This window comes from Diabrotica virgifera, chromosome 9, assembly GCF_917563875.1.
Source record: "Diabrotica virgifera virgifera chromosome 9, PGI_DIABVI_V3a".
NCBI lineage: Eukaryota > Metazoa > Arthropoda > Insecta > Coleoptera > Chrysomelidae > Diabrotica > Diabrotica virgifera.
Genome location: NC_065451.1, coordinates 8,794,658 through 8,806,751, shown reverse-complemented (window position 1 = coordinate 8,806,751; position 12,094 = coordinate 8,794,658). Strand labels below are relative to the sequence as shown.

Genomic DNA, 12,094 nt, shown 5'->3' with positions numbered 1-12,094 from the left:
TAATATGGTACGGCCACGTACAGAAAATAAAAGCTTCACCAAGTGACGAAATTATGTCACTAATTCGTCTTAAACCTTAATTAAATTTTCTTTTTCTCCATTGTTTGGGTTCAATGGGATAGTTTATAATTATTCTTTTTTATCACCCTAAAGTTCGTTTTTCTTTTATAGGTGAAAGAACCAGAAAAACCTGAGAAGCAAACTAAATCGAAATCGGCGTCAAAAAATCCAACCAAATCTCCTGATATACGGAAATTCTTTCCTTCCAAAAATTTGCCAAAATCCAAAAGTGATAATAACAGCAACGTCAAAACTGTCGAAACTAAAAATGAGTCAAAAGCTAAAATTAACAAAGTCATTCCAAACTCGGGCAATATTTTTGGTTTCGGCAACCTAAACGGAGAAGATTGTAACTGTGATAAAAATGGAACGAACACCAAAGATAACAAAGCAAAAAAGATAGTTTCTACAGCAGGTAAAACCTTAGGTACCAAAAATCCTGACGGTGTTTCTACATCAGGTAAAACCTTAGGCACCAAAAATCCTCCTGACAGTGTTTCCAAAATTTCTAAAGGAGTTTTAAGAAGAACAAAATCGGAATCTGCTAATAATGTGTCTAAAAATGATCAAACAAAGTCCACTCCAGCTAAACCTACGAGTAATGGTGCCTACGATGTGGTACGCAATCATTGGATAAACAAATTTTCAAATACAAGCAGTACTATTACAAAATCCAATACAACTACACCATGGAAGAGACCAAAACCTTCGGAATCTGCACGACCAGTAACCAGTGGCAGTAGTACCAGTACTAGTAGCTGCAGTACCAGTGCCACAAAGGTACCAAAACTATCAGAACCAGTAGCAGATTGTAGTCCAATTGCAAAACCGAATACAACTTCACCATTGAAGAGACCAAAACTATCAGAACCAGTAGCAGATTGTAGTCCAATTGCAAAACCGAACACAACTACACCATTGAAGAGACCAAAACTATCAGAACCAGTAGATTGTAGTCCAATTGCAAAACCGAATACAACTACACCATTGAAGAGGCCAAAACCTTTCGAATCTGCATTGGTTGGTTCCAGTAAGGTACCAAAACTATCAGAGCCAGTAGCAGAGTGTCCTGTATGTTCCAAACAAGTACCAGAATATAAAATAAATAGTCATTTAGATGAATGTCTCGGAACTTCTGAACTGGAGTCGACAAAATGCCACACTTGTGGGATTGTTGTTGCTGAAGGGAAGTTAGAAGAGCACCTTCAAGATTGCAATGATGATGTTGTGTTTCTTGGTGTTAAGAGATCTGAGGACGAAAATACTTTGGATAACAGTCAAGAAGATAGAATCAATAGTGATAATAGCGTAGAAACGAAAAAGTGTGATATTTGTAAGAAACTGGTAGGTAGCTAAAGACAATTTTGACATGCACGCTGTTAATTGTCTTAATAGTATGTTTGATCGATTAGAAGAAGACATTCATAAGCCATCCACCAGCTCGACGTTAACCAACGTAGAGGCTTCTAGTAGTAAAACCAACAATTATACAGATTTTGAAGCTTCTAGTAGCAACACAGAACCTTCTGGATCAAAAGATACAGTTCAATGTTTAGCTTGTAACAAAAAAATCATAAAATCAGAGCTTGATGAGCATCTTGAAAATTGTATGAGCTTGAGTCAGATTTTCGACGATGAAAATGAACCTGTTGAAGAAGAAACTGAAGCTAAAGATCTGTTTAACTGTCCGTCTTGTATGAAGCTTTTTTCAGAATTGGAAATGAACGATCATATTGATGTTTGTTTGAACATTAGCGACGTTTGACTTGTTTTACTTGTTGTTTGGAACGTGAAGGATATTATTTGTTTTTATTGTAGTTGATTTTTGAAAAAGAAATACTAAAATATATTTTTTTTATACCGAAATAAGTCTTTTTCTTGAATCATCGTTAATATTACAGTGGTCATTTTTTTTTTGGAATACAATTTAATACTTATTGAACATGTTTGTTGTCTTTGGTTCCTAAGCTCGGCAGGATCAAGCATCAAAACCGAAGAACATACTTCAAAAGCAAAGAAAAAGCACAAAAAGGGAGTCAACAACTTCAAAAAAGAACAAAAGATCTTGAAGATAATTGAAAAGTGATTAAGAATAAAAAAAGCGTCCAAAAATGAAGAAATATGTGGGAAAACAACGAGATAACAGAGAGAAAGTTAATAAACACTAAAAACGAACGAAAAGCCTATGGAAATGCCGAAAACGCATCCAACGTGGCCAAAAACATCAATACCGGCGAAACACTAGGGAAAATAGTTATAAAGCGAAGGAAAGCTTAAAAAACAAGAAAACACATAGGAAGTCTCGAAAAAGTATCAAAAGCATGAAACAAGCAACGAAATTTCGAAAAAGTTAAAAAAGAGTCGGAAGAAGTGCTTAGAAAAGACAAAATTTTTAAATAGCATCAAGGAACGAAAAGCATCATCAAAAGCACGGAATAAGCAAATGAAGAGCACCAGCAGCTCAAAAATGCCATCTGTTGTGAAATTCTGACTTAAACCTTTTATCCCAAACATCAGAGATATACAGGGTGTTTGGTTAAGAATGGGCCATAGCTTAACCTCAGATTCCTGAGGTTAAAATAGGTCGATTTAAGCTAACTTACCTTAATTGATGGATTCGACCGTTACTTGATGGAAGTTCATTTTATCTAACAATAAAACACTGAAAATGTTTATTTTCTATACTTCCACAAAATTTATTATAACTAAGTGACTACAGCTGTTTCGACAGAGTGCCTTTCTCAAGTGATATAGTTTACAATGTGTTTGCCTTTTTAAGTCTTCAACTGAAGAGGTTGAGGAGTGGGGAGCTGTTTGTCTCGAGTTGGTCATTCAGAATTATATCTGTATTTTTCATTTTATTAATTTCCATAGATTCTAAAAAAGATAGCTTAAGGCCTTTATTTTGAATATGCAGAATTTGAAACTCTTCATTGAAAGAATGATTATGATCTAGAAGGTGAAGTGCGTATGTAGAAGTGTCTGTTTTTCTATTGTTGAATGCCCTTTTGTGTTCTGCTATCCGTTTGTCAAAAGTTCTGCCAGTTTGACCGATGTACGTTTTCGGACAGTCACCACAAGTTAGTTTGTACACACCACTCTGTAGTTGCTTTCTCTTTCGGCTTTTATTGTTCTTAATGTATTTGCTTAAGTTGTTGTGAGTTCTGAAAGCTGGTGTTATTCCTTTCTTTTTTGTGTATCTGGCTATTTTTGTTGTTATCTTGCCAGTATATGTGAGAGAGCAGAAGGTACTGGGTTCTTTCTGTGGTGGTGGATACACTAATTTCAGGGCTTTCTTATGGAGTTTTTGGTTTAAAATTTTGTTAACTGTTTGTTCGTTATAGCCGTTGTTTACTGCTATTTTGTTTAATGATGTTTAGTTTTATCTCGAAGTTATTTTTTGTCATGGGAATTTCTGTCAGTCTATGTATCATGCTATGGTAGGCTGCTAATTTGTGTTGTGTAGGATGGGATGATGAATTGTGTATAGTTGTGTCAGTATGGGTAGGTTTATGATATACGGAGAACTCATGTTTGTTGTGTAGTCTGGAAATCGTTACATCTAGAAAGTTTATGGAGTTATTCTGTTCTGTTTCTATTGTAAATGTCTAACAGACAACTTGACCAATTTCTATCATATATTAATTCACTTCATAATAATATTGAGTTTACAATAGAAACAGAACAGAATAACTCCATAAACTTTCTAGATGTAACGATTTCCAGACTACACAACAAACATGAGTTCTCCGTATATCATAAACCTACCCATACTGACACAACTATACACAATTCATCATCCCATCCTACACAACACAAATTAGCAGCCTACCATAGCATGATACATAGACTGACAGAAATTCCCATGACAAAAAATAACTTCGAGATAGAACTAAACATCATTAAACAAATAGCAGTAAACAACGGCTATAACGAACAAACAGTTAACAAAATTCTAAACCAAAAACTCCATAAGAAAGCCCTGAAATTAGTGTATCCACCACCACAGAAAGAACCCAGTACCTTCTGCTCTCTCACATATACTGGCAAGATAACAACAAAAATAGCCAGATACACAAAAAAGAAAGGAATAACACCAGCTTTCAGAACTCACAACAACTTAAGCAAATACATTAAGAACAATAAAAGCCGAAAGAGAAAGCAACTACAGAGTGGTGTGTACAAACTAACTTGTGGTGACTGTCCGAAAACGTACATCGGTCAAACTGGCAGAACTTTTGACAAACGGATAGCAGAACACAAAAGGGCATTCAACAATAGAAAAACAGAAACTTCTACATACGCACTTCACCTTCTCGATCATAATCATTCTTTCAATGAAGAGTTTCAAATTCTGCATATTCAAAATAAAGGCCTTAAGCTATCTTTTTTAGAATCTATGGAAATTAATAAACTGAAAAATACAGATATAATTCTGAATGACCAACTCGAGACAAACAGCTCCCCACTCCTCAACCTCTTCAGTTGAAGACTTAAAAAGGCAAACACATTGTAAACTATATCACTTGAGAAAGGCACTCTGCCGAAACAGCTGTAGTCACTTAGTTATAATAAATTTTGTGGAAGTATAGAAAATAAACTTACCTTAGTACAAAAGTTGATAATAACCGAAATACGTTATATATCAACGTTAAACGTTTATTTTATTTATTTTTGAATATTTCCTGACAGGCATGGGACAACAACACGAAATTTGGTAAGTGGTGCTTGTATTGTACAATCTACTAAATTATGTTAAACAAACGTTTCTGGCTACTACCAGAGGCGTACGACGGGGGAACGTGAATGGTTGACCCATCCGAAATTCTGCGCCACTGGCGAAATTGCTATTTTAGTGCAATTTTTTGATTCTCCAATACTTTCTATGTATTTTTTTATGGCATAGACTTGGGTGTCAATTAGCCAGTCACAACTTTTTGTTTTCTATTCATACATAAAGAAGGCAATGAGGTCCTTAGTAGCAAACTCTTCCACAACTCTCTATTCAGTTCAAAAGCTGCAGCTGGCCGTTAAGATATGTTATCTAAAACGTTAGTTGACACTGGATGTGCCTTTTACATACCTGCTACTAAAACAGAAAAAATGTTTAAGTTAGGCCATGATTTTTCTATCTTCAGTGCTGAAGCCATAGCAATTTATGAGGCCCTGCAATATTTTAAAGAATCAGAAGATATATCTACTTTCTATGTAAACAATATACTCTTCATTCGTAACGATAAAGCCATTAGTTTTCGAGATATTTTAAGCTAAAAACGGAAGGATCATAATACATTAATCAAAATAAGTGTGCCTTTTCATTTTTAACTTCAATTATCTGAAAAACTAATGACTTTATCGTTACGAATGAAGAGTATATTATTTGCATGGAAAGTATTGGAGAATCTAAAAATTATGCTAAAGTAGCAGTTTTATCAGTGGCCTAGAATTTGAGAAGGGTCAACCATTAACTTCCCTGTCGTACGCCTCTGGTAGTAGCCAGAAACGATTATTTAACATAATTTAGTAGGGTGTACATTCCTACACTTTCTGCTAAGTATCACACGGATATGTCAAATTATTTTCTTATTCTTAGTATTCTTTTTTTTTAATAATCTATTCTTTATTTAAAACTTTAAGAACTATGTGTGCCCGGTACTATAAAACTATTTGACATATCCTTATGGTACTTGGCAGAAAGTGTAGGTACTGTACATTCTACTAAATTATGTTAAACAAACGTTTCTGGCTACTACCAGAGGCGTACGACGGGGAAACGTGAATGGTTGACTCTTCCCAGATTCTACGCCACTGATGAAACTGCTATTTTAGCATAATATTTAGATTCTCCAATACTTTCTGTGTAAATAATATACTCTTCATTCGTAACAATAAAGTCATTAATTTTCGAGATATTTGAAGTTAAAAATGAAAATTCACATTTATTTTGATTAATGTATTGTGCTCCTTCATTTTTAGCTTCAAATATCTCGAAAACTAATGACTTTATCGTTAAGAATGAAGAGTATGTTATTTACATAGCAAGTATTGGAGAAACAAAAAATTGCACTAAAATAGAAATTCCGCCAGTGGCGTACAATTTGGGAAGGGTCAATTATTCACGTTCCCCCGTCGTACGCCTCTGGTAGTAGCCAGAAACGTTTGTTTAACATAATTTAGTAGGGTGTACAGTACCAGCACCACTTATCAAATTTCGTGTTGTTGTCCCAGGCCTGTCAGGAAATATTCAAAAATAAATAATATAAAAGTTTAACTTTGCCTAACTTTTAATACTAAAAGTATTTCGGTTATCAACTTTTGTACTAAGGTAAGTTAGCTTAAATCAACCTATTTTAACCTCGGGAATCTCAGGTTAAGCTATGGCCCATTCTTTACCAAACACCCTGTATAAAGCCATGTAAAGCATTATTAGTTTAAAAAATTTGAGAAAAACGTTGGGTTACTCAAAAGGGTAACTAAAAAGTATAAAAAGCAACAAAACTTCGAAAAACCGAAGAAAGAGAATCGACAACTCAGAAAAAATCTAGGAAACATTCTGAAAAATTAGGGAAAACTTGTCTGTAAAAAGTTTTTCAACGTTTCATAATTTTGAAAATGGTTGGAAAATCGTTTAGAATAAGGAAAAGCGCTTGAAAACGAAGACATACATGAGAATAGCAAAGAGAAAGCACCAACAAATAGAAAAACAAAGAATAAAAAAGCAAAAATTGCAGGAAAGGCGTTGATGCTGTCAGAAAAATTATTAGAAAAGGAGCAAAACATCTTCATATATTTCAAAAAGCAAAAGAAAAGCTACAAGAAGAAAATCAGCGAAGGAGGAAAAAATATTAAAAAGTATTAATCGAACAAAGAACTGCTAAAGAGAGAAAAGGACACCAAAAACGTCAAAAGGCGCTTTAACACCTAAAAAGTGTGGAAAGCGGCTAATGCGTATTTTTTGTGAATAAAAACAATGACTGAAGAACCTTTGTAAGATTGTAATATTCTGTAGTGTGTTTACAATGTTTATGTTTTCATAAGTCTGCAACTTAAAAAGTTTTTCACTCTTTATAGGTCGACGTTATTTCTCATAGGTATGTATCCTTTTTGGTAGATGTCAATTGTTATTCACCAAATGTTTTCTGGTCCAGCGCAGACTCTTAAACTTGAGCCCCTTGAATATACACGTCGATTTACTACTCTGTCTTGAACATGTGAATATGCGAAAGCTCACTGAGTAGGAATAAAACAAATATTCGCTTAAAAACTTTTTATTATTCAACATCAAACGATCATAAAAATATTTTACACTTAAAAAAAATATCGATCAATAAAATACGTTATACACCCCACAAAAATTCTGGTATCATCTGCAATAGGACTTTTCAACGCTCATCATGCGACATATGACAGAAGATCGAAACAAATGAGAAACGTTAAAAAGCCCTATTGTTAATAATGTTTGACAATTTCAGTTTAAAGTTGATTTTCTTCAGGCTCAAAGATACGATGACAATCCTGTAAGTACTTATCGTCACCGCCTGGTAGCACTACCATCGCAAGAGTGTTGTTTTGACTACGTGTGGGCTGTCAAAAATGGACTTATTGATAAACTAAACACTATAATTTATTTCACGTTAAGAATAGAACGTTACACTTATAGAGATCAGTGTTGACAAACCTCTCGGGCACGGGTGGCTACTCGACTGCCGATATACGATTCATTTTAATCATTACTGCGTGGCATCGACGCGCTTCTATCGTTCATTAGAAATGCATGGGGCTATCTTCGCAATGTTCTATTCTTAACGTGAAATAAAGTATAGCTACTTTGAACGCAAGTATTTATTCATAGGTTTCATCCCGAGTATGTTACATCGTTACAGTCTCAGTAGGTTGAAATGATGTATGTCTTTTGTACAACTTTAATAACAAATAAATGTTAGTTGATAGTTCAGATTCCTTTAGGTTTTTATTTAAATTGCCCGTAATTTTTGTGGAGCATTTAATTGAAATCTTAAAAATATTGCAAAAAAATCATCAGTACAAAAATATATCGACAGTGAAAAACCAGGAATGATACATTCATTATATAAATATTTACAAACACGTAAATATAGATTAAAATACTATTTATTAAGTTTAATATCACATCTTTTTAATTTAATGAAAGACAATCAATACATTGGTATTCATAAATGAAAGATTTTGTTGAGATCTTTTGTGCTTAGCTTTTGTTGATAACTACATAAAAAATATTAAAGATGACATGCTAGAAGCTAAAGTTCAGAAAGACATAATTTTGTTGTAGTGCATTCCCAACACTTTACACAGGTCAGACAAGAATACATTAAAAAACGGGCAACAGACCATGTACATAATTTTGTCCCAAAACAAACTCAACATAATATGTTTGATAATGGCATCTTATGCCATCTACTTGATTCCAGAAGACTATCAGTTTAACCACAACCCGACTTTAACTTTTGACAAGAAACAATAAAAACATGATTTAGTAAATTTTGAAACATCGAACATAGGTAAAACATCGAACAAAAATGAATGGGCACTTAAGAGAGGCTTATATCCTGTGATGGGTGGAATAGCTGTTGATGATGATGATGAGAGCAAGATACACGGCCAACTATAAATCAGCAGAAAATAATAAAATAATAAATAAAACAATTATTTAAAATGAGAAAGTGGTAACTGAAGATAATACCTATTCCAATAAAAATTAAGTGCAAAAAGAATCAGAAGTTCAAGCAAAAAGCACATCAGAAATAGTGGCAAAAATTTATTAGTTAAATTGAAAATAATCTCTTAACATGGACAACACTATAAAGCATTAATACTGTGAAAAAGGCAAATAAAATGAGTCAACTGCATAAAAAAGCAAGATACAGGTCCAAAAATGTCGAAAAGCTTTCTATAAAAGTAACAAAAGCAAAGGAAATCCTCCAATATCGTTATAGAAATGAATGAACAGTCTCAAAATTATCGAAAGGTCTTGGGGAATGTATAAACTCATCAAACCCGTGAAGGAAACCAAGGAGAACATCTAAAAAACACCAGAAAAACTTTAATAGTATAAAAAAGCTAAGAAAAACGTTTAAAGTGGCTTAAAAGCTATTAAATGTGAGATAAAACTGTAAAATCGAGGGAAAATATAAAAAATTGAAGACAGTGCACCCTTTTCGATTTTACTTTTATTGTCTTCTGAAATAGGAAATTATACATATATATGTTTCTCTATTTCTGTTTATCAATGCCTAATCAAAATTCAATAATCTATAGTGGCTTACTATAAAATATTATGTTTGAATACCGTTAATGTCTTATATGTCCTTCATTAACAATCTTATCTTACCTCAATTATATATACAATAATATTTGAACCTTTCGTCATTGTTTTTTTATTAAATCTATATAATAGAGTATGCAGAACGAATAGAATAAAATAGAAAATTTAATATTGATTCCAGATTTGATCCAGAAATTTTGTCTTAACATATTTAAGAGTTAAGAGTATTAATTAATTGTGTTATTCGTAAAGTCTATCCCAAAGTACATCCTGTTATGTATTTGTTTCGGTAAACGATGTATGCCCAATTCAAACGATGTATTCTTATAAAATACCTAGAAGTTTGGTGTACATATTATCAAAGTCTGGTAGGATTTTAATACTTATTTATTTAAACACAATTGTGATAAAAACAAACTAAATCGTTTAAAGAATGAACTACATAAGTTTCTATTTTGGGTCATATCTATATCAATCTCCTTTATCGGAATGTCCTGCCTAAGTTTATACATTGTAAATTATGTTTCTGGAGTGCTCCTAGTAGCATTTAACGTGCCTTAGTTTGTTTATTTCTACTGCATCTTGATTTTAAATTTGGTATAGCTGGTAGAGGTGTTTTTCTTAAACGACAATGTCCAAATACCATTTCGGTGACCGTTTTAATCTCTCGTTTATTAAGATTAATCAAGTAGTCATCTTTTTATCATTATTAGGGACATTTTACTAACCTCTTAAAAGCATTTTGACATTGTTAATCAAAATAGTTTTTATAACGTTCTGCATACCCGCCATGAATAGAAAAAATATGTACATACCCTAACAACACACAACATTCCAGGAATGTACTACCAAAGTTCTATCAATATTTGAATGTCCTGGACATTTAGGGAACATTCGGTGAACATCTGTTTAAATTATTCCTGGAATGTTACCATAAGACATTCTGTGAACATACTACCAATGTTCCTATATTTTAAGTTGCGAAATAATACATACGTGTAAGAGATACAACATTACTTATAACATACCAGACAAACTAAGTGACATTTTAGGCCTACAGTGCAATAATATGTCAAATTTAAAGAGTTTCCCAAGATTATAAACATACAAATGTAATAAAAATTATTGTTCGCGAATATTCAATTTGGAATGCGATTTTGTTAATAAAAAAATACTTATAACTTATGCAAAACCCAAGAGAGGCATTTATATTTATTTCTTTTGCGTTCATTTTCAAATTCGCCGTGCATATATTTGGGTGCGTTCGGACGACCACAGCGGCTGGACAGCTGAGCCAGCAGTAGCTGTCAGACGTCACCGCTGGAAGCCAGCCGCTGAGAGATTTACTAAGCTTTCCCTATCACGGCTGGATACAACCACTCAGCCGATTTCTGCTGACAGCCAGCCGCTATGGTCGTCCGAACGCACCCTTTTTGTGCATGGCGCTTGAGAGGGCATCACGTGACTAAAAACGACCAACCAACGACCTCGCTTCCAGGGTTGCCAGATTGGGGGAATTTCCCCCAAATTTGGGGTATTTTTTCTTGTTTGGGGGATTTTTTGGGGGTATACACTGAATGGGGGATTTTTTGGAGGAAAATTTTTTCGCATTGGGGTTTTTTGGGGTATAATTTTAAGAACACATTCCATTTCTTGGCCGATTTTGAATTTCAAGTTAAACTGTGATTCACAAAAATCTTTGAATATAAATTCATTTAAAATCGATTCTGCCATCTAGTACAAACTACTTAACTTATTTTGTAAAGCATTACAGTTTTCTTCAATAGCGACACAACAAAATTTGGTTTTTGTGCGCTTGATGGTGTATTTAAATATTCATAATGGTACCTATGTGAAACACAGAAAATCATATCTCCTATTGTTTAACTTTATTTACTTTTCTAGAATTAACTTTGAAGAAGGTTGTATTTCTGGTGTGTTCAATAATACGCATAATTTATTTAAATTAGTGTTTGTAGACGTGTTAATCTAAAAATATGCCTAAAGCAAAGGAGTATACCCGAAAATACCGACTTGCTTGGGAATCGGATGCTGAACTTAAAGGAAGGTAATCTGTTTAATAGAATTTTAATGGTGTGGGTCATTAATAATTAATTATTCTATGTATGATGGATTGGTCCTGTATCAGAAGATGACACAAAATCATTTTGTAAGATATGTAAATGGCAGATTTATAATATATTGTATAAAATTTACTAAAATTCTACGCTGGTAAAATGTCACTTGACAGTCAAAAAAGAAGAAAAAATGACAGATGACAGCCCAAAAAGAAGAAGAAATGACAGATGACAGCTCAGAAAAAAAGAAGAAGAAATGGCAAATTAATTTTTGGGGGATTTTTTCATAGAGGTATATATTAACATAGAGGGAGCCTACCTTCCGCGCTTCCTGACGACAAGATCTCAAGGACTGGTTTGCTGCATCTTCTTCTAACACATTGTATCGAGAATCTATAATGACTTTCAGTGTGAATATAGGCACGGAAGAGGAGGACAACTGTAGCAGCTTTACTATGCGTAAGAGTGAAACAGCACTAATCCAAATAAAAAAGATGGTGTCGTCACTTCGCTCTGAATGACACTCTCTCTATGCTAATATTTAACTCTATGGATTTTTTAAAAAAAATGTCATTTTTGGGGGAATTTGTAGTTCAGGTTGGGGGAATTGTATAAATCGGTCTGGCAACCCTGCTCGCTTCGGCCATCTTGGCAT

General features: G+C 33.5%; 2 protein-coding genes across 2 annotated transcripts in view; both read left to right on the top strand.

Annotated features, from left to right (window-relative positions):
- Window positions 1-1,926, top strand: part of LOC114332237 (DNA-dependent metalloprotease SPRTN) — a 39,625-nt gene extending 37,699 nt beyond the window's left edge. Inside the window, exon 5 of the mRNA XM_050661165.1 lies at window positions 172-1,926. Coding sequence (XP_050517122.1) covers window positions 172-1,416 — 1,245 coding nt within the window. The 3' untranslated portion in view covers window positions 1,417-1,926. The remainder of the gene's footprint in view (window positions 1-171) is intronic.
- On the top strand, window positions 1,428-1,926 carry LOC126891848 (uncharacterized). Its single transcript, XM_050661180.1, has one exon. It carries the CDS (start codon window positions 1,430-1,432, stop codon window positions 1,823-1,825), a length of 396 nt encoding a protein of 131 aa, XP_050517137.1. The 5' UTR covers window positions 1,428-1,429; the 3' UTR covers window positions 1,826-1,926.
- Window positions 1,927-12,094: the final 10,168 nt, after the last annotated feature.